This window comes from Procambarus clarkii, chromosome 18 (assembly GCF_040958095.1).
Source record: "Procambarus clarkii isolate CNS0578487 chromosome 18, FALCON_Pclarkii_2.0, whole genome shotgun sequence".
Lineage (NCBI taxonomy): Eukaryota > Metazoa > Arthropoda > Malacostraca > Decapoda > Cambaridae > Procambarus > Procambarus clarkii.
The window spans coordinates 47,147,566-47,170,959 of record NC_091167.1 but is presented as its reverse complement, the minus strand read 5'-3'; the positions used below and the strand labels follow the sequence as shown (position 1 = coordinate 47,170,959).

General features: G+C 44.7%; 1 protein-coding gene across 1 annotated transcript in view; it reads left to right on the top strand.

The window, feature by feature from the left end:
* Window positions 1-23,394, top strand: part of LOC123754662 (glutamate receptor ionotropic, delta-1-like) — a 225,621-nt gene that overhangs the window by 182,795 nt on the left and 19,432 nt on the right. The window contains exon 5 of the mRNA XM_069326882.1: window positions 10,616-10,800. Within this exon, the coding sequence (XP_069182983.1) occupies window positions 10,616-10,800 (185 nt within the window). The remainder of the gene's footprint in view (window positions 1-10,615; window positions 10,801-23,394) is intronic.

The following is a 23,394-nucleotide window of genomic DNA, read 5'->3' as shown; positions in this document are numbered from 1 at the left end:
TTCTAGTGAGCTGTCTCACCATTCTGTTTCCTGCGACATCACGCAGAAAATGATTTATCCCCAGGAGGGGGACACCCTTCATTTTAAAAATACAGGGAAAGGTTACCCCCCTTCCCATGTAGCTTATTTCGATTTCGAGAGTGTCCTAAGCACTGAGGATTGTCTAGGTTCTGTTACAGCCATACATAGGCCTATAGCATACAGCTATATAATTGTTGATAGGAACCACTCCGTCATTGATAAATTTACTTATTTTGGGGGGGACAGCGTCACTCATTTCATGGAGCGAGTTGCCACCAAATGGGAAATAATCAGATCCACCCTACCCAAATATGAAATAGACATGTCTCTTGAGGATATGGTTCATTTTAGGAGACAGACTCACTGTCAGTTTTGTGAGGCGGTATTTACACCCACCAATTTCAAGGTTCAACATCATGATCACCTTAGGAAAAAACTCAATTATATTGGAGCTCTATGTAATTACTGCAACCTCCGCCACAAGAATGCTCTAGAGAGTTTAGTCCTAATTGCCCACAATATGTCTTATGACATGGGCTTAATTTTGAGGGAGTTTGCCATGGGTTCAAATATTAAGAGCAATATCCTCATGAGGCAGGGGACTAAATATCTTAAGGTAGAAATAGGCAACCTTAAATTTCTTGATTCACTGGCTTTTATTACGGGCAGTCTTTCGTCCCTAGCAAAAACCCACATTGATTCAGGCAGCCCCTTAACATTCACTTACTCAATGATAGAAGGTTTACCCGAAGAGAGTCACCACCTACTCTTAAAGGGTAAGCAGTTTTTCCCTTATGAATATGCCACAAAAATCAGCTGCTTTAATGATGCAACACTCCCCCCTATTGAAATGTTTTACAGCTCCCTAAACAAATCATCCATCACTTTGGAAGAATATAGACATTCTAAATTAGTATGGGAGGCTACAGGATGTGAGTCATTAAAGGATTATCTCCTTGTTTATTTAAGGTGTGATGTCGGTTTACTGGCTGACATTTTTACTCACCATAGAGTAATTCTAAATGATATATTTTCCTTAGAGATGACTCACTACTGTAGCCTTCCAGGCTACTCCTATGATTGCTTCTTGAAAAGTAGCAAAATATCGTTGGAGTTAAGTGCAGATGTGACGTTGCACAATCTCATATCACAAAACATACGAGGGGGTTTTACAACTGCAGTTAGGAGTTATGTCAGAGCTAACAACCGCTATGTCAACCCATCTTTTAACCCCCAGGAGGATAGGTCTTCTTTCTTACTATACCTTGATTTCAACTCCCTTTACGGGAGTTGTATGACTAAGAAATTACCCTATGGTGGTCTAAGAAGGTTGTCATCTGATGAGATGAACTCCTTCATTAGCGAAGGGAAGATAATGACAGAACAGCCATTCTCTTCTAACAAAGGGTACTGGCTATTAATTGACACCAAACACGTGAGACCTGAAATAGCTAGACTAACAGACGATCTACCCCTTTGTTTACACCATAGGGGAATAAGTATGGAGGATATCTCACCATTTAGTAGGGGACTTCTGGAAACAAACAACATCACACACCTCCCCAAAAAAAACAACAAGTTGGTAGGGGATCATCTCCCAAAGAAACATTATTTCATATCTCTACACCTCTTACAGTTATTTATTGAGATAGGTCTTGAAGTAGGGGCTATTCATGCCATTTATGAGTTCCACCAGTCTGATTTTATGGCAGAATTTGTTAACACCAACGTTAACAATAGAAATGCTTCCACCAGTAACGATAGGAAAACACTCTTCAAATTACTGACGAACAGTGTTTTTGGTAAAACACTACTGAACCCAGCCCGTTATGCCATTGACACCAAACTAGTGACTTCAGCTAGGGTCTTTTTACGAGAGGTGAAGAATCCCCGCTTTAAACGTATGGTGCATTTAGGTGACAATAAATTATTGTCTGTCAGTTCCAGACCATTCATTAAAATTACTCATCCTAATTACATTGGGTTCCAGATTCTTGAGCTAGCAAAATACAGTTTGTACCATTTTTGGTACAGGGTACTTAAGAACCACTATTCAGATAGGGCAGCACTGATATACAGCGATACAGACAGTTTCATCTTCAGTTTAATGACTGAAGATGTCTTTAACGAGATGGGGAAAGAACCCCTTAGATCATGGATCGATACCAGTAACTTCCCTGAAACTCACCCCTTGTATGATCCTTCTAAAAAGGGTGTTTTAGGTCTTTTAAAGTCAGAGGTTTCAGATAGACACATCCTTGAAGTTGTAGCTCTCAAGCCCAAAATGTATAGTTTGCTGTTGCACAACAATTCAAATTCCATTACCGCTAAGGGTATCCCCCGCGCTGTGCAAAGATCTTTAACTCATAGTCATTTTAAAGAAACCCTTCACAACAATTCAGTAGTAAATACTTTTCAATACTACCAAATTAGGAATTTAGGAGGGCAAATGGTCACCACCCATAATACTAAGAGGGGTTTAAGTGCATTTGATGATAAACGCTATTACCTAAATAAATACAAAAGCCTAGGCTATGGCCATCCAGACATACCACCTGACCCCCACCCATCCACCTCAACCCAAGGGGTGACCGCTGGAAGTGAAAGTGATGACGTCATCGAGCCACACGGTGAGGAAGGGCGACACCCTTCCAGTGAGAGTGAACGCTATGACGACAGTAGCCCCCTAGGAGAGGAAGTAGAACCACAACACCTCTTTCTCCCTCTGGATGATGACTCATCGTCATCATCACCCCAGGAGGGGGGGGAAGACCCCACAACAGACCTCTGGGCACGGAGGAGGGGTCTAGTTAGACAATATTATGGGGGGGGAATTAGATTACGACTACGTTTAAGCCACTATGTACTTTTGTTAATATATTGTATAAAACAAGTGTTATTTCTTTTCACCCACTTTTATTTTGAGTATATATATATCCTATATAGCTCCGGACATATATGCACATAGTCCTGGAGGGGCCATTCAGACTTGTTAGAATATATATATATCCTTAATTAGTCCTATATTTATATAATGAGTGTAGTGTTTAAACGGAGATGACACAGTGTAAGTGACATGTGGTGGGGGCACACCGTAGACTACAATTTGAGGTGGGTCTATCTGTCACCCAGCTTCTGATTCCTTTTGTCCGATAAGTGGGCCTATCTGGCTCCCCGCCTCTGATTCCATTGTCTGATAAGTACCCCCCATTGTTTGTTAAGTGCGCCTATCTGGCTCAGAATATACTACTGTGGTGAAGGGAAGGAAAGGTGGTCAAGGGTAAGGAATGTGGCGAAGAGTAGGGAAGGTAATTAAGAGCAGGGAAGGTTGTGAAAGGTAAGGAAGGTGGTGAAGGGTTTGGAAGGTGATGAAGGGTTGGGAAGGTGAAGGGTAGGGAAGGTGGTGAAGAGTAGGGAAGGTGGTGAAGGATAGGGAAAGTGGTGAAGAGTTGGGAAGGCGGTGAAGTGAAGGGAAGGTGGTGAACGGAAGAGAAGGTGGTGAAGGGTAAGGATGGTGGTTAAGGGTAAGGACGGTGGTGAATAGTTGGGAAGATGAAGGGTAGGGAATGTGGTGAAGAGTAGGGAAGGTGGTGAAGGTTTTGGAAGGTGGTGAAGTGTAGGAAAGGTGGTGAAGGGTAGGGAAGTTGGTGAAGGGAAGGAAAGGTGGTGAAGAGAAGAGAAGGTGGTGAAGGGATGGAAAAGTGGTGAAGGGTTTGGAAGGTGGTGAAGAGTAGGGAAGGTGGTAAGAAGAGGGAAGGTGGTGTAGAGTAGGGCAGGCGGTGATGAGTTGGGAAGGATTTGAAGAGTAGGGAAGTTGGTGAAAAGTCGGGAACGTGGTGAAGGTTAGGGAAGGTGGTAAAGAGTGGGAAAGGTAGTGAAGTAAGGGGAAGGTGGTGCAGAGTAGGGAAGGTGTTGAAGGGTAGGGAAGGTGGTGAAGGGTAGAGAAGGTTGTGAATGGTAGGGAAGGAGGTGAAGACTAGGGAAGGTGGTGAATGAGAGAGAAGGTGCGGAAGAGTAGGGAAAGTGATGAAGGGAAGTGAAGGTGGTGAAGAGAAGGGAAGGTGGTGAAGAGTAGGGAAGGTGATGAAGAGTAGGGAAGGTTGTGAAGAGTAGGGAAGTTGGTTAGATTAGGGAAGATGGTGTAGAGTAAGGTGGGTGGTCAAGAGTAGGGAAGGTGGTGAAGAGTAGGGAAGGTGGTGAAGGGTAGGGAATGTGGTGAAGAGTATTGAAGGTGGTGAAGTGTAGGGAAGGTGGTGAAGAGTAGGGAAGGTGGTGAAGAGTAAGGAAGGTGGTGAAGGGTTGGGATGGTAGTGAAGGGAAGGAAAGGTGGTGAAGGGTGAGTAAGGTGGTGAAGGGTAGGGATGGTGGTGAAGGGAATGAAAGGTGGTGAAGGGTAATCTTGAGGTTATCTTGAGATGATTTCGGGGCTTTAGTGTCCCCGCGGCCCGGGCCTCGACCAGGCCTCCACCCCCAGGAAGCAGCCCGTGACAGCTGACTAATTCCCAGGTACCTATTTACTGCTAGGTAACTGGGGCATTCAGGGTGAAAGAAACTTTGCGCATTTCTTTCTGTATCGTGCGGGAATCGAACCCGCGCCACAGAATTACGAGTCCTGCGCGCTATATACCACGCTACGAGGCCCCCCCAAGGTGTAGGTAAGGTGGTGAAGGGTAAGGAAGGTGGTGAAGGGTTGGGATGGTAGTGAAGGGTAGGGAAGGTAGTGATAAGCACAGAAGGTGGTCAAGGGTAGGGAAGGTTATCTTGGTTATCTAGAGATGATTTCGGGGTTTTTAGTGTCCCCGCGGCCCGGTCCTCGACCAGGCCTCCACCCCCAGTAAGCAGCCCGTGACAGCTGACTAACACCCAGGTACCTATTTTACTGCTAGGTAACAGGGGCATAGGGTGAAAGAAACTCTGCCCATTGTTTCTCATCGGCGCCCGGGATCGAACCCGGGACCACAGGATCACAAGTGTGTTGTCCGCTCGGCCGACCGACTCCCAGAAGGTGGTGAAGGTTAAGGAACGTGGCGAAGAGTAGGGAAGGTAATTAAGAGTAGGGAAGATTGTGAAGGGTAAGGAAGGTGGTGAAGAGTATGGAATGTGGTGAAAAGTAGGGAAGATGGAGAAGGGTAGGGAAGGTGGTGAAGGGTAGGGAAGGTGGTGAAGGGTAGGGAAGGTGGTGAAGGGTAGGGAAGGTGGTGAAGAGTATGGAATGTGGTGAAAAGTAGGGAAGGTAGTGAAGGGTAGGGAAGGTGGTGAAGGGTAGGGAAGGTGGTGAAGGGTAGGGAAGGTGGTGAAGAGTATGGAATGTGGTGAAAAGTAGGGAAGGTGGTGAAGGGTAGGGAAGGTGGTGAAGGGTAGGGAAGGTGGTGAAAGTTTGGGATGGTGGTGAAGGGTAGGGAGGGTGGTGATAAGTAGGGAGGGTGGTGAAGGGTTTGGAAGGTGGAGAAGGGTAGGGAAGGTGGTGGAGGGTAGGGAAGTGGTGAAGAGTAGCGAAGGTTGAAAAGGGTAGGGAAGGTGGTGAAGGGTAGGGAAGATGGTGAAAAGAAGGGAAGGTTGTGATGGATAAGGATAGTGGTGAAAGATAATAAATGTGGTGAAGGGTTGGGAAGGTGGTGAAAGGTTTGGAAGGTGGTGAAGAGATGGGAAGTTGTTGAAGGGTAGGGAAGGTGGTGAGGAGTAGGGAAGTGGTGAAGAGTACTGAAGGTGGTGAAAAGTAGAAAATGTGGTGAAGAATAGGGAAAGTGGTGAAGGGTAGGGAAGGTGGTGAAGGGAAGGAAAGATGTTGAAAGGTAGTGAAGATGGTGAAGGGTTTGAAAGGTGGTGAGGGGTAGGGAAAGGGGTGAAGAGTTGGGAAGGTGGTAAAGGGAAGGGAAGGTGGTGAACGGAAGGGAAGGTGGTGAAGGGTAAAGATGGTGGTGAAGGGTAGGGACGGTGGTGAATAGTTGGGAAGGTGAAGGGTAGGGAAGGTGGTGAAGAGTAGGGAAGGTGGTAAAGATTAGGGAAGGTGGTTAAGGGTAGGGAATGTGGTGAAGAGTATGGAAGGTCGTGAAGGTTAGGGAAGGTAGTGAGGGGAATGAAAGATGGTGAAGGGAAGGTAAGGTGGTGAAGGGTAGGGAAGATGATGAAGGGAAAGGAAGATAGTGAAGGGTAAGTAAGGTGGTGAAGGGTAGAAAAGTTGGTGAGCGGAAGGAAAGATGGTCGAGGGTAGGGAAGGTGGTTAAGGGAAAGAAAGGTGGTGAAGGGTAGGTAAGGAGGTGAATGGTAGGGAAGGTCGTGAAGGGTTGGGAAGTTGGTGAAGGGAAGGAAAAGTGGTGAAGGGCGGGTAAGGTGGTGAAGGGCAGGGAAGGTAGTGATAAGTAGGGAAGGTGGTGAAGGGTTGGGAAGGTGGTGAAGGGTAGAGAAGGTGATGAAGAGTAAGGATTGTGGTGAAGGGAAGGAAAGGTGTGAAGGGTGGGCAAGATGGCGAAAGGTAGGGAAGGTGGTTAAGGGAATGAAAGGTGGTGAAGGGTAGGTAAGGTGGTGAAGGGTAGTGAAGGTGGTGAGAGGTTGGGAAGGTGGTGAAGAGCAGGAAAGGTGGTGATGGGTAGGGAAGGTGGTGAAGGGTAGGGAAGGTGGTGAAGGGTTGGGAAGGTGGTGAGGGGTAGAAGGGTTGGGTTAGGTGGTGAGGGGTAGTGAAGGTGGTAAAGGTTAGGGAAGGTGGTGAGGGATAGAGAAGGTGGTGAAGGGTAGGTAAGGTGGTGAAGGGTAGGGAAGTTGGTGAAGTGTAGAGAAGGTGCTGAAGGGTACAGAAGGTGGTGAAGAGTAGGGAAGGTGGTGAAGGGTAGGGAAGGTGGTGAAAGGTAGGGAAGGTGGTGAAGGGAAGGAAAGGATGTGAAGGGAAGGAAAGGTGGTGAAGGGTAGGGAAGGTGGTGAAAGGTAGGGAAGGTGGTGAAGGGAAGGAAAGGTGGTGAAGGGTAGGGAAGGTGGTGAAGCTTATTGAAGGTGGTGACGGAAGGGAAGGTGATGAAGGGTAGGGAAGGTGGTGAAGAGTAGAGAAGGTGGTGACGGGTATGGAAGGTGGTAAAGATTAGGGAAGGTGGTTAAGGGTAGGGAATGTGGTGAAGAGTATGGAAGGTCGTGAAGGTTAGGGAAGGTAGTGAGGGGAATGAAAGATGGTGAAGGGAAGGTAAGGTGGTGAAGGGTAGGGAAGATGATGAAGGGAAAGAAAGATAGTGGAGGGTAAGTAAGGTGGTGAAGGGTAGAAAAGTTGGTGAGCGGAAGGAAAGATGGTCGAGGGTTGGGAAGGTGGTTAAGGGAAAGAAAGGTGGTGAAGGGTAGGTAAGGAGGTGAATGGTAGGGAAGGTCGTGAAGGGTTGGGAAGTTGGTGAAGGGAAGGAAAAGTGGTGAAGGGCGGGTAAGGTGGTGAAGGGTAGGGAAGGTAGTGATAAGTAGGGAAGGTGGTGATGGGTAGGGAAGGTGGTGAAGGGGAGAGAAGGTGGTGAAGAGTAAGGATTGTGGTGAAGGGAAGGAAAGGTGTGAAGGGTGGGCAAGATGGTGAAAGGTAGGGAAGGTGGTTAAGGGAATGAAAGGTGGTGAAGGGTAGGTAAGGTGGTGAAGGGTAAGGAAGGTGGTGAAGGGTAGTGAAGGTGGTGAGAGGTTGGGAAGGTGGTGAAGAGTAGGAAAGGTGGTGATGGGTAGGGAAGGTGGTGAAGGGTAGGGAAGGTGGTGAAGGGTTGGGAAGGTGGTGATGGGTAGAAGGGTTGGGAAGGTGGTGAGGGGTAGTAAAGGTGGTAAAGGTTAGGGAAGGTGGTGAAGGATAGGGACGGTGGTGAATAGTTGGGAAGGTGAAGGGTAGGGAATGTGGTGAAATGTTGGGAAGGTGGTGATGGGTTTGGAAGGTGGTGAAGGGTTGGCAGGGTGAAAGATAGGGAAGGTCGTGAAGAGTAGGGAAGATGGTGAAGGGTTTGGAAGGTGGTGAAGGGTATGTAAGGTGGTGAAGGGTAGGGAAGATGGTGAAGGGTTTGGAATTTGGTGAAGGGTAGTGAAGGTGGTAAAGATTAGGGAAGGTGGTGAAGGGTAGGGAAGGTGATGAAGAGTAGGGAAGGTGGTGAAAGGTAGGGAAGGTAGTAAAGATTAGGGAAGGTGGTGAATGGTAGGGAGGGTGGTGAAAATTAGGGAAGGTGGTGAAGGGTAGGGAGGGTGGTGCAGAGTAATGAAGGTGGTGAAGGGTGGGGAAGGTGGTGAAGGAAAGGAAAGTTGGTGAAGGGTAAGTAAGGTGGTGAAGGGTAGGTAAGGTGGTGAAGGGAAGGAAAGGTGGGCGAGAGTAGGGAAGGTGGTGAAGAGAAGGAAAGGTGGTGAAGGGTAGGTAAGGTGGGGAAGGGCAGGGAAGGTTGTGAAGGGAAGGAAACATGGTGAAGGATAAGTAAGGTAGTGAAGGGTAGGGAAGGTGGTGAAGGGAAGGAAAGGTGGTCGTGGGTAGGGAAGGTGGTGAAGGGTAGAGAAGGTGGTGAAGGGTAGGTAAGGTGGTGAAGGGTAGGGAAGTTGGTGAAGAGTAGAGAAGGTGCTGAAGGAGAGGGAAGGTGGTGAAGGGTAGGGAAGTTGGTGAAGTGTAGAGAAGGTGCTGAAGGGTACAGAAGGTGGTGAAGAGTAGGGAAGGTGGTGAAGTAGAGGGAATGTGGTGAAGAGTATTCAAGGTGGTGAAGGGATTGAAAGGTTGTGAAAAGTAAGGAAGGTGGTGAAGGGTAGGGAAGGTGGTGAAAGGTAGGGAAGGTGGTGAAGGGAAGGAAAGGATGTGAAGGGAAGGAAAGGTGGTGAAATGTAGGGAAGGTGGTGAAAGGTAGGGAAGGTGGTGAAGGGAAGGAAAGGTGGTGAAGGGTAGGGAAGGTGGTGAAAGTTAGGGGAGGTGGTGAAGGGAAGGAAAGGTGGTGAAGCTTATTGAAGGTGGTGACGGAAGGGAAGGTGATGAAGGGTAGGGAAGGTGGTGAAGAGTAGAGAAGGTGGTGACGGGTATGGAAGGTGGTGTATGGTCGTTAGTAGTAATGATAGTGATAGTGATGAAGGTCGGAAGTAGTAAAGATAGTTACAGTGACGAAGGTCGTGAGTAGTTGTGACAATAACAACATCGTTGCTGCATTGAGTTCTGGCGATATCGACGCAATCTATGGACCACCACATCAACTCAAATGCATTATAATGCTAGATGAAGACAAAGCCATCTGTTGGAGTAGGTGTGACAAGTTCAACGGCATCTGTGAAAGGCTCCTGTTCATACCTCAGTTAGGAGATGATGTCGAAGATGAAGACCTGTGGTGAGTGAAGTAACAATATCAACGCCATCCAGATTGTACATCCGATTATATTTACAGTTCCCCGGTGAAAGGCTGCCATCCTATGTTTTCCTTGTATATGTTCTGTCTGGTTAATGATTATTATATCCACAGGGGTGATGTGGTTGTCAGTTCTAGACTGCCCAAGGCAGTTCATCTTGGGCAGTCTAGAACTCTTGATTTGTCCCTGTGAGGACATGTGGCCGCCTTCAGTAGTAGACAGTGTGTTCGCTGTTGTATTTGTGCAGTGTTGTGTGGACCAACGTACCTGGGAAATTACCAAGAGGAGTTACAAGACGACAGTTCTGTCTGTCTGCTGAGAAGGGCTGCTAATGTGTAGGCAGATTTCTGTCAGGGTGTTATTGGTGACCCCTGGAAGTGTTATTTGATACCTCTGTCAGCGTGTTGCTGAAGCTGTCTGCCAGTGTGTTTCTGGAGAGCAGATGTTCGGGTATTTTGACATGGTGACGATACCATGTGGGGACTGGCCCATGGTGAGTAATGTGAACTCACCGGTGATGACCATTGGACGTGGATGACGTATATTTGAAAATAGTTGGCTCACCGGGAATTTGAAGAACGCTTCAGAGACATCTTAAGTATCCTGTGCGAAAGAGAGACTGTGTACATATGTGTAGTTATATGAAATAGATAATATATTGGTGAAGGTGTTATTTAGTTTAGTTTACCCCATTATTCCTTACACAATTACTTGCTACCGTCAATTCTTGACAACGTACCATTGACTTGGGGTGGGATCATAGAAGAACAAGAGGCACTAAAGCCCCATAAGCAGAATGAACCTGGTTACTGGGTCAAGCAGGCTGTAACAGTAGTAAAGATGGTTACAGTGAGGAAGGTCGTGAGTAGTAAAGATGGTTACAGTGAGGAAGGTCGTGAGTAGTAAAGATGTTTAATGTAATAAGGGTCGTGTGTATTGAAGAGGCGGCCCTTATCACCCTTCTAGTGGCAAAAGAGTTAGTTTATATATGTAAAACAAATAGAGCAAAATTTCAAAAGAACTCAAGTAACATAAATTATTAAAGCTATAATAAAATCATATATACGTCTCAGATCAATGCATTAAATTACAACACTTTTTTCTCGCATTGAACCTTACACTCCGACCAAGTGATTTGGTCAGAGTGATGTGGTAGCCACCTGAATGTAATGTCAGCTACATGGGAAGAACATTTCAACTGATGTATAATGTTTATTTTCAAACTCATAAATTTATTTAATAATCATATTAAAAATAAACAAAAATTGTTACCTCCTTGCTGCAGGGAAGCTGTGGGTGATGCTGCTGGTGACGGTGGTGATATGGGGCGTGACCCTGTGGCTGCTGCAGAGGGCGTGGCAGTGGGTGACGGGAGGGCGTCCCGTGGCGCTCAACGCCACCATCCTATACGCCTGGGGGGCGCTCCTGCAGAACCTGCCCTCGCAACCCTCCGCCACCTTCTCTGGCAGGGTAGGCAGTTCATGATTATAATTATTTGTTACTAGCTGTGCCCTGCCACTGTATCATCATAATTGATGATGCAATTATTACATCATCCTCCCCAGGGGTTTGAACACTAACATTCCGTGTCGGGTCCAAGTTAGAGCAAACTCTTCCTGGTCTGTCATGTCTGAGCTAAGTCATTGAATAGGGGAAATTTGTTACTGGTCTGCCAGAGTAATTTATCTTTAAGCAGAAGCATCCGATTGACTTCTCTCTACGTACTCTTTAACATCTAAGTCATCACTTACATAACCCATATTATTATACACCTCTAGGATAGGGAGACCTTTAATTTCTTTAGGTACTTGCACGGAGTCCTTTTCTTCACACTGCCTTTTATCATCCTTACTCGATCTAGAGTCTAGAGAGACTCTAGGGTAAGATTAATAATTCTAGCACGAATCTTCTCAATATTTCTTACGTTTTTCTTCACTGTCGAGGGTAATTGAAAAACTAACTCTCCAAAATTAAATTTTTACATTTTTATTTTTGGTCTGGCGCCTAAAAGCGTTTCATAAGGGCTTCTTACATTTTCAAAGATTGGTTGACACATATCATATATCATGCTTTTATTCGTTTTGAGTGAGGTGATATGGCTCAAATGTTTTGGGTGAGGTGACAGAACACGAATCAATGGGAATAAATTGAATATGAAAACATAAGAATGAAAGTAACTACAGAAGGTCTATTGGTCCATATTTTTTCTTGCTGCTTCTATGTTGGTTCGGGGTCTTAAAGTGGGTATAATATAGTTATGTATTAATTGGCTGTTGAATGTTGGTGTTTACTTTTTGATGTGTAGTACCTCGCTGATGTCGAGTCTCCTGCTAGTGCTGTATCCATTGATGATTTCTGTGTAGCTTGTTAAGATTTCTCTGAAGATGGTCTGGTTGTGAGAAGAGATAATATGTTCCTTGATGGAGCCCTGTTGTTTGTGCATTGTTAATCGCCTAGAAAGAGACGCTGTTGTCTTGCCTATATAATGAGATCAAAGATTATTGGGGAATACAAACCTGGTTATGCATATGGGAATGTCAAGACCCACAAGCCTGGAAACCCACTTCGGCCAATCATCAGCCAGATGCCCACACCCACATACAGACTGGCTATGCAACTCAACTGCTTGTTGACTCCTTATGTACCTTGTGACTTCAGCCTGAAGTCTCCAAAGGAATTCGTTGACTTACTGCGGGGAGCACAGGCCATAGAGATAAGAGCCTCTTTTAATGTAGAGTCGCTGTTTACCAATGTACCTGTCGATGAAACAATCAGAATGATAATGTACAGAGTTTATCGTGATCCAGCTTGTACTCCTCTTGACATACCAGAAAACATACTAAGTAAGCTACTCCTAGCCTGCACTAAAGAGGCGCCCTTCTTGAGTCCAGATGGGCACATGTATAAGCAAGTAGATGGGGTCGCCATGGGGTTTTGTCCTAGATGTACTGTTTGCAAACTTCTACATGGGTACCAAAAAGCAAAGGGTCTTAGGTGACATGGACTTGAAACCCGCCATATACTGCAGGTATGTTGATGAAATTTTTAAGCAGGTACCTGATGTCAGACGTCTGCAGCAGCTGAAGGAGGCATTCGAGCAGAAATCGGTGTTAAGTTTCACTGACGAGATGGAAAATGATGGGAAGCTGCCCTTTCTAGATGTAACAGTCACGTAAAGAAATGGAGGCTTCCACACTGCAGTCTACACTAAGGAAACAAACATAGGAATGTGCCTCAATGCCAATAGTGACTGCCCAGCAGGTACAAGAGGAGTGTTGTAAACACTTACGTCGACTGTGCTCTCAGCCACAGCTCAGAATGGCAACAAGTCGATGAAGAAATCTGTAGGGTAAGGCAGGTCCTAGTCAACAATGGCTTCTCCAACGGTATGTAGAACACGTCATAAAAAGAAAGGTGAAACGTGATGCAACCTCTGAAGAGTCAACCAATACAACACTTGTACTCCCAATTAGACTGTTTAACAGGAACTTCTTTTCGACGGCTCACAAAATGGAGGAAAGTGTCGTGATAGATATTAATAATAGGAACGTTATCCCTACAGACTAAAATCAGAAAATACAATTGACAATTTATTACAAAAACAAAAAAACTGCCAACCTACTCATGAAAAACTCCCCAGACACCAAACAGAAACGCCTTGAAGGAAACCAACATCGTCTATGTCTTCACATGCCCACTTGGGGGAATGTAAGCCCCCAAAGATCTCAGTATATAGACAAGATAACAACGTCTCTTTCTATGTGATTAACAATGCACAAATAACAGGGCTCCATCAAGGAACTTATAATCTCTTCTCACAACCAGACCATCACCAGAGAAATCTTAATAAGCAACACAAAAATCATCAATAGATACAGCGATAGCCGAAGACTCGACATCAGCGATGCACTACACATCAAAAAGTCAACACCAGCAATCAACAGTCAATTAACGCATAACTATATTCTACCCACTTCAAGACCCTGAACCAACATAGAAGCAGCAAGAGAAAATATGGACCATTAGGTCTTCTATAGGTACTTTCATTCCTATGTTTTCATATCCAATTTATACCCAATGAATCGTGGTCTGTCACCTCCCCCAAAACATTTGTGTTATATCACCTCGCTCAAGACGAATATAAGCATGGTATATGATATATGATATGTGTAAACCAGTCTTTGAAAATGTAAGAAGCACTTACGAAACGCTTTTAGGCATCAGACAAAAAATAAAAATGTAAAAAAATGGCATCCAAAATCAGAGCAACACTCAGCAAGAAAATAGAAGAATGCAACACAATAGGGGCGATCAGAATCATCCACAGTGAAGACACAGTCGCAACCAGGGATGCCGATACAGCAAAAGCCCTGAGAGAAAAACATCCACTCAGAGCTCCTTGAGACGACAGTGTTCCCCTAGTCGGTGTCACCAGAGCAGAACCCCTGTGTGTGCTTGATTCCGTGGTGAATAAAGCAGCTTTATCCTTCCCAACAGAATCAGCAGGTGGGTTCACAGGTCTAAGACCGAAACATATCAAGCAAATGCTCAACCCTGCACTGGGAGACATTGCACAGGGCTTCCTGTTGGAATTAACTAGATTCTCCAACACATGTCTAGCTGGCAACATACCAGAGACCATACGGCTTCTCTTTTTTGGCGCTACCCTCTGTGCCCTGAGGAAAAAAGATGGAAGAATTTGACCGATAGCTGTGAGCAATTCACTCCGGCGCCTCGTTGCTAAGGCTGCTGCTAGAACTGTTAGTCAGGCAGCAGCAGACATGCTGAAGCCAAAACAGCTTGGGTTTGGCATTCCCCAAGGGTGTGAGGCAGCGGCTCATGCAGCTAGAGCCTACATTGCCAACATTACAGATGAATAAGCCCTGATAAAACTGGACTTCAAAAATGCTTTCAATCTGGTTCGAAGGGATGCAGTACTCAGTGCGGTTTTGCCTTTTCCCTTCCCTCTACCCGTTTGTAAACTCATGCTACAGCAAGAATCTAACTCTGCTATTTGGGGAACATGAAATTTAATTACAAGAAGGTGTCCAAGAGGGTGACCCCCTTGCTCCTTTTCTTTTCTGCCTAGTTATCAAGGAAGTCACCGATAACCTGTCCAGTGAGCTCAACATTTGGTTTTTGGAAAATGATACTCTAGCTGGCTCCCCAGCCTCACTCTTGGACGACATAAGAATAATTCAGGAGCAAGGAGCAAGTCTAGGCCTCACCTTGAAGAAGACTTCCAAGTGCAAAATAACCTCCACCAACCAGCACATAATAGAGCGAATAAAGGTTGTTTTGGCTGATATTCATACAACCAACCCTGAGGACAGCACACTCCTAGGTGCTCCTCTTGGAGGGAATGCCATCGACGAGGTCCTTGGTAAGAAGATTACTGACCTGAAGAGGATGAACGAGAGGATTGAAGACATTGATGCTCATGATGCACTTTACCTCATCACCAGATGCTTGTCCCCTCCCCAGGCTGACCTACTTTCTAAGATGTTCGCCATCTTTCAACAATATTAAATTAGAAGATTACGACAGCTTGTTGAAATCAACACTAGAACAAGCCCTCAATCTTTCCCTCAGCGACTTACAGTGGAAACAGGCCTCCCTTCCTGTCAGACTCAGGGCCCTTGGCGTGTGCACAGCAACACAAATTGCTGTACCAGCGTTTCTGTCCTCTTCAGTGGCGTCTGACAACTTGGTGAAGGAAATCCTACCTGAGCACCTAGTTCAACGGGCAGGGGTGCATGATCCCAGCTTCACAGACTGCACAACCAAATGGGTCTCTCTCGCAGGACCAGCACCCCAACTACTGCCTTCTGAAGCCCATAAGCAATCCAGCTATGGGATCGCCCCATTACCGACCAAGAACCACATGACTCTGCCCGACTTGGAGCTGTAGCAGCTCCCCATGCAGGTGACATCCTATTAGCAACCCCAATATCAGCAACCAGCACCCATCTCACAACGCAGGCCCTCCGAATTGCTGTGGCTCTCCACTTCGCTGCCCCAATCCACATCGAATACAGGTGTATTTGCGTCGAGGCAGAGGCTGACAGGTACGGACGGCATGGCCTTCTCTGCCAAAGGACGGGAGGATGGCATGCAAGACACGGCGAGGTCAATGACATTATTAAGAGAAGCCTTACCACAGCCGGTTGTCCAGCAAAGAGAGAGCCCGGTACCTTAGCCCTTAAACTGCGCATGGCGTATATATACGCCCTGAGTAACATGTCCCATGGTGCGCATGGCGTATATATACGCCATAGGGTGCCAGGCCTGATTCAAATGGCCCGCGGCTACACGGGGTTCACAGTAGCTTCCTCAGGGCTCTTGTAAACAGATGCCATTTAAAAAAAAAATCGTGGGCAATATTCTCAGGTGTGAGAGGCACAGTACTGTTGGAGCAACCAAGGCCGGCGCACGCAGCATGAGCGAACAGCATTGATGTTCAGCTTGTGACCACAGCATCGCCGAAAAATGTCAAAATAAATATATAACTGTTATTATTTAGCGATGACAATATTACAGATGACCAATGACTGTGATATAAATAACCAGGGTTGTGATAATAGCAGGATTGTTGTAATAATTAGCGCTGTGGGAGGAGTGATGCTGAGAGACGGAGGGAGACAGCATCGTTTACTGACTGTGTGGCCACCTGTTATTGTTTGTATTCACCATACCAGGTCAGTGGTTCTCTATGGTGAACACAAATGTAGATACTTATATATAATGTGTGTATTAGTGTAATAACAGCAAAAGGATTATGCTGGGAGGAGCCATATGGGTGACGGAGGTGACGTCGTCTGCACGATTTGTCTAGCTGTTTAGAGGGTGGCCACTATGCTCTATGGGCGCACTACAAGCTTAGGTGTACAGTTACGGTGCATAAAACATGTAGATATTTATATATAATATGTGTATATAGGGTAATAACATTGCAAAAGGTATTGTTGGGGGAGAAAGTTTAGTGCGTGTGACCTTGAATGAGTGAGGGAGCCTCCATCTGTGTATAGCGACGACTCTTAGTGCCTGAACTAACTATATCAGCTTAGCTGTACAGTTGTGGTGAACAAAATATACACATACTCATATATAACGTCTGTATATAGTGTAATAACACCACAAATGGTATTGTTGGCGGAGAAAGTTTAGTGCGTGTGTTGAGGGAGTGGCAGCGAGTGGCTGGCTGGTGTGTGGCGGTAACTCTTCGTTGCTTTTCGACTCTCAATACCAACTTATTGGTTCGTTATGGTGACCAAAACATGCCAATACATATATATAACCTGTGTATAGAGTGTAATAGCAGCAAAACTATTTGTTTATAGTTTTATAAACATAATAATTGAATCACTAATATGCACATCATACTTTTGAGTATAGCGATTATTAACCACTTTTATTACATAAATATATTACAATACACACTATTGAATAATATTACTGCAAAAAAACTAAGAAAAAATCAATCGGTGACATTGAAACAATTAGGTAATAATATCTTTGTGGCAACTCCCATCTGTCAACTCGGGTGACGCTGACCGGGTCTGACGACCGCTCTGTCAACGCTCACTTTTTGCCAGATTTCCTCGGTCAATTGCGCCCAAAATATGTCACCTACGATTTTTTTTTATTTTTTCCGTGCTCAGGGGATACAAATTAACATGTTTAGAAGACGAAAAAAAATTTTTGATTTTTTTTTTTCTTGCGCACAGGGGTGTAAATGTCCCAAGGACCCCTGGGCATTGTAAGGGCTAATGTCCCGCAACTCTGATGAACCTGTCGGTCGCCCAGACGGAATCACGGTGAACCCCTGGAAGAATGGTAGACAGTTGGTGTGGGACTACACTTGCGTTTCAACTTTAGCCAACACCTATGTGGACTTCAATACTACACAAGCAGGAGGTGCAGCCAGTCACTGGGAAGCAGCCAAGTCATGTAAATACAGAGACCTTGAGCACCACTACACTTTTGTCCCCATTGCCTCAGAGACACTTGGTGCCTGAGGTAAAAGTGTTGCTAGTTTTTTTAAGGAGTTGGGGGTCCAAGCTAATTGAAAAAACTAGAAACCCTAGAGCTGCAAGTTTTCTCTTCTAGCGCCTTAGTGTGGCGATCCAGAGAGGAAATGCTCACTGCATCCATGGTTCCTGGCCGCCATGTAAGGAGCTGGAGGAGCTGTACAACTTGTGACAAGAAGCCTTGTCCCCTGCATGTAACCAATGCTGTAACCCTTTTTGTGTAATGAAATTTTAAAATAAAGTTAGATATATATACACACATACCAAAAGAATAGGGGTGGTAGAAGAAAATATCAGAGTGTATATATATATATATATATATATATATATATATATATATATATATATATATATATATATATATATATATATATATATATATATATATATATATATATATATATATGTCGTACCTAGTAGCCAGAACGCACTTCTCAGCCTACTATGCAAGGCCCGATTTGCCTAATAAGCCAAGTTTTCCTGAATTAATATATTTTCTCTAATTTTTTTCTTATGAAATGATAAAGCTACCCATTTCATTATGTATGAGGTCAATTTTTTTTATTGGAGTTAATATTAACGTAGATATATGACCGAACCTAACCAACCCTACGTAACCTAACCTAACCTATCTCTATAGGTTAGGTTAGGTTGGGTAGCCGAAAAAGTTTGGTTAGGTTAGGTTAGGTAGGTTAGGTAGTCGAAAAACAATTAATTCATGAAAACTTGGCTTATTAGGCAAATCGGGCCTTGCATAGTAGGCTGAGAAGTGCGTTCTGGCTACTAGGTACGACATATATATATATATATATATATATATATATATATATATATATATATATATATATATATATATATATATATATATATATATATATATATATATATATATATATATGTCGTACCTAGTAGCCAGAACGCACTTCTCAGCCTACTATGCAAGGCCCGATTTGCCTAATAAGCCAAGTTTTCATGAATTAATTGTTTTTCGATTACCTAACCTACCTAACCTAACCTAACCTAACTTTTTCGGCCACCTAACCTAACCTAACCTATAAAGATAGGTTAGGTTAGGTTACGTAGGGTTGGTTAGGTTCGGTCATATATCTACGTTAATATTAACTCCAATAAAAAAAATTGACCTCATACATAATGAAATGGGTAGCTTTATCATTTCATAAGAAAAAAATTAGAGAAAATATATTAATTCAGGAAAACTTGGCTTATTAGGCAAATCGGGCCTTGCATAGTAGGCTGAGAAGTGCGTTCTGGCTACTAGGTACGACATATATATATATATATATATATATATATATATATATATATATATATATATATATATATATATATATATATATATATATATATATATATATATATATATATATATATATGTATTTAAAGGTTACAAAACATACAAGACAAATGCCTAAAGGTTATGGATCTCTTGAAGCTCCTCCGCTTCTGGACAGGAACCGAGGACGCAGCAAGCATTTCCCCTCTGGATCGCCACACTGAGACGCTGAAATAAAAAACTGGAAGCCCTTGGGTCTCTGGTGACGTCAATGAGCTTGGACCCCAATTCCTTGAGAAATCCCAAGGCACTCTTGCCCCAGGGGCCATGCGTCTCAGTCGCTATGGGAACAAAGAGGTATTGACCTTCCAGTTGCCTGTACTTGATTGATTTTGCTGTTTCCCTGTGGTTGGCCGCCCCACCTGCTTGATCAGCTCCGAAGTGTACATAGGTGTCAGCCAGGGTGGATACACATGTGTAGTCCCACACCAACTGTCTACCCTCCTTCCATGAGTATATGGTGATGCCATCAGGGCGAAGTGCTGGGAAATCCGGGTTTTGGACCCCTAGGATGCGAGGTTCTCTCTCCGCTGGGCACCCAGCTGAGACGAGGCTTCTCTTGATGATGTCTTTGACCTCGTTGTGTCTTGCATGCCAGCCCTTTGTGCTTCCGCAATGCAACCCATGCAGTCCGTATTGGTCTGCTTCCACCCTGTTGCAAATACACTTGTATTCAGTGTGAATTGGGGCACCAAGGCGGAGGGCCACTGCTACACGAAGGGATACTGGATCTAGGCGCGTGCCCATTGCAGACATGGGTACTGCCAGGAGGAAGTCTCCTGCATGGGGGGCACGAACTGCTCTGAGGCGGGCTTTCTCCTTGTCTGATGTTGCGACGCTTAGCATGGCATCAGCTACTTTTTCCACTAGAGGGTGGTCCCAGCCGGACTGTTTGTGTTGTTTTGTTGGCTCTATAATGGTTGCTGGGGCTGCAAGAACATTCCACTGATTTGAACATTCAGTGAAAGCAGGATCGTGTATTCCTGCTGAATCTCTCAGGGTTGCAGGTAAAATATCTCTGACGAGGTCGTGCGATGCATGAGAAGAGGAAAGGAATGCTGGTAGAGCAATTTGGGAGGCTGTGCGGACACCAAGGCCGCCGAGTCTTACAGGAAGGGTTGCTTGCTCCCACTGAGAGTCGTCCAATGGCAGATTCAGGACTTTCACCAGCATGGACCTCAGAAGGGTGTCATACACATTTAACTTAGGGCTGCTGTAGGATGGAGAACATCTCAGAAAGTAGGTCAACTTAGGGAGAGACAGGCATCTTGTAAGGAGAAAGAGAGCATCATGGGCATCAATCTTGTCAATCCTGTCCTGCATTCTCTTTAGGTCAGTGATTTTTGCAGCCATATATATATATATATATATATATATATATATATATATATATATATATATATATATATATATATATATATATATATATATATATATATATATATATATATATATATATATTAGTATATTTTGGTAGCAGTCTTGCCTGCAGACATCTATTATTAAATATGACCGAAAAAGTAAGATTAATAATTCTAACACGAATTTTCTCTATCTTTCGTACATTTCTTTTCGCTGTTGGTGGTAATTCAAAAATCAATTCTCCAAAATTCATTTTTATTTCTAGTCTGACGCGACACTTGAGCGCGTTTCGTAAAACTTATTACATTTTCAAAGACTCTACATACACAACTGAATAGAATTTACACATCTCCGATTTGTTTATATCTACATTTGAGTGAGGTGGATGGGGTGAGGTGTCATTAATGGGGTATTAATTTCATCAACACAAGACAGAACACGAAACAATGGGTATTGAATGGAAGTGATTTTCTGAAAGCCTATTGGTCCATATTTCTTGATGCTTCTATATTGGAGCGGAGTCTTGAGGTGGGTAGAATATAGTTGTGCATTAATTGGCTGTTGATTGCTGGTGTTGACTTTTTAATGTGTAGTGCCTCGCAAACGTCAAGCCGCCTGCTATCGCTGTATCTATCGATGATTTCTGTGTTGTTTACTAGGATTTCTCTGGCGATGGTTTGGTTGTGGGAAGAGATTATATGTTCCTTCATGGAGCCCTGTTGCTTATGCATCGTTAAACGCCTAGAAAGAGATGTTGTTGTCTTGCCTATATACTGGGTTTTTTGGAGCTTACAGTCCCCAAGAGGGCATTTGAAGGCATAGACGACGTTGGTCTAAGTAGTAAATAGTCTAATAGGGGGTATAGGTGTTGTGTTAGTTGTCTCTTCAGAGGTTGCATGGCGTTTCACTTTCCTTCTTATGATGTCTTCGACGAAACCATTGGAGAAGCCGTTGTTGACTAGGACCTTCCTTACCCTACAGAGTTCTTCGTCGACTTGCTTCCATTCTGAGCTGTGGCTGAGAGCACGGTCGACATATGCGTTAACAACACTCCTTTTGTACCTGTCTGGGCAGTCGCTGTTGGCATTTAGGCACATTCCTATGTTCGTTTCCTTAGTGTAGACTGCAGTGTGGAAACCTCCGCTCTTTTCCATGACTGATACATCTAGAAAGGGCAGCTTCCTATCCTTTTCCATCTCGTAAGTGAAACGCAGCACGGAACTCTGCTCAAACGCCTCCTTCAGCTCCTGCAGATGTCTGACATCAGGTACCTGTGTAAAAATGTCGTCAACATACCTGCAGTATATGGCCGGTTTCAAGTTCATGTCGACTAGGACTTTTTGCTCGATGGTACCCATGTAGAAGTTTGCAAACAGGACACCTAGGGGAGAACCCATGGCGACCCCATCTACTTGCTTATACATGTGCCCATCCGGGCTCAAGAAGGGTGCCTCTTTAGTACAAGCTTGGAGTAGTTTCCTTAGAATATTTTCTGGTATGTCAAGAGGAGTACAGGCTGGATCACGATACACTCTGTCGGCTATCATCCCGATTGTCTCGTCCACAGGTACGTTGGTGAACAGTGATTCTACGTCCAACGAGGCTCTTATCCCTGTGGCCCGTGTGCCCCGCAGTAAGTCAACAAATTCCTTTGGAGACTTCAGGCTGAAGGCGCAAGGGACATAAGGAGCCAGCAGGCCGTTGAGTCGCTTCGCCAGTCTGTACGTGGGTGTGGGTATCTGGCTAATGATTGGCCGAAGTGGGTTTCCAGGCTTGTGTGTCTTGACATTTCCATATGCATATCCAGGTTTATATTCCATAATAATCTTTGGCAGGTGGCGTCCGGATTTCTTGGCGTTCACAGTTTCGATCAGTTTGTTGACCTTTGCTTTTAATTCGGCTGTAGTGTCCTTCGTTATTCTTTGGAATTTAGTTTGGTCAGAGAGTATGAGGTTCATTTTCGCCAGATATTCGTCTTTTTTAAGAATGACGTATATTGGCGACTTATCACCTCTCTTGACAACTATCTCCTTGTTCTCACGAAGGCTCTTAGCTGCTGCTTTGAGCTCGGGGGACAGTATGGTGCTTCTGTAGTTGCCTCGATTCTTTCCTCCTTCCGCAATAAGTTCTGCTTGTAAGGTATCTTTCGTGGTGACCTTCTTTTGTGTCTCGAGGTCGAATATGTCGTCCAACAGAATTTCCAACTCCACTTTCCGGGCCATCTCACTCGGTCTGGACATAACGTGACAGTTTATACCCAGATTTAGGAGAGTGACTTGGTCCTCAGTGAGGTTGATTCCTGCAATGTTCAGGAAGCCATCTCTTGGTCGTGGAATTGTCATAGGTTTTTACCTATGGGAATTCTATGGCACAAAAGAAGGTCACCACCAAAATTGCCATAGGTAAAAACCTATGGCAATTCTACGACCAAGAGATGGCTTCCTGAACCTTGCAGGAATCAACCTCACTGAGGACCAAGTCACTCTCCTAAATCTGGGTATAAACTGTCACGTTATGTCCAGACCGAGTGAGATGGCCCGGAAAGTGGAGTTGGAAATTCTGTTGGACGACATATTCGACCTCGAGACACAAAAGAAGGTCACCACCAAAGATACCTTACAAGCAGAACTTATTGTGGAAGGAGGAAAGAATCGAGGCAACTACAGAAGCACCATACTGTCTCCCGAGCTCAAAGCGGCAGCTAAGAGCCTTCGTGAGAACAAGGAGATAGTTGTCAAGAGAGGTGATAAGTCGCCAATATACGTCATTCTTAAAAAAGACGAATATCTGGCGAAAATGAACCTCATACTCTCTGACCAAACTAAATTCCAAAGGGTAACGAAGGACACTACAGCCGAATTGAAAGCAAAGGTCAACAAATTTATCGAAACTGTGAATGACAAGAAATCCGAACTCCACCTGCCAAAGACTATTGGGGAATATAAACCTGGATATGAGTATGGAAATGTCAAGACACACAAGCCTGGAAACCCACTTCGGCCAATCATCAGCCAGATACCCACACCCACGTACAGACTGGCGAAACGACTCAACGGCTTGCTGACTCCTTATGTCCCTTGCGCCTTCAGCCTGAAGTCTCCAAAGGAATTTGTTGACTTACTGCGGGGAACACGGGCCACAGGGATCAGAGCCTCGCTGGGTGTAGAATCACTGTTTACCAACGTACCTGTGGAGTTAGAGGAAATTGGCGTACTAACCTCGAACGTTCCATTGAAGAATAGACATCGACGAGAAGAGGGTCAGCAAAGTCAGGGTTATGGGGCATGGGTAAACTGAGCAAAGACGGAGGGAAGGAAG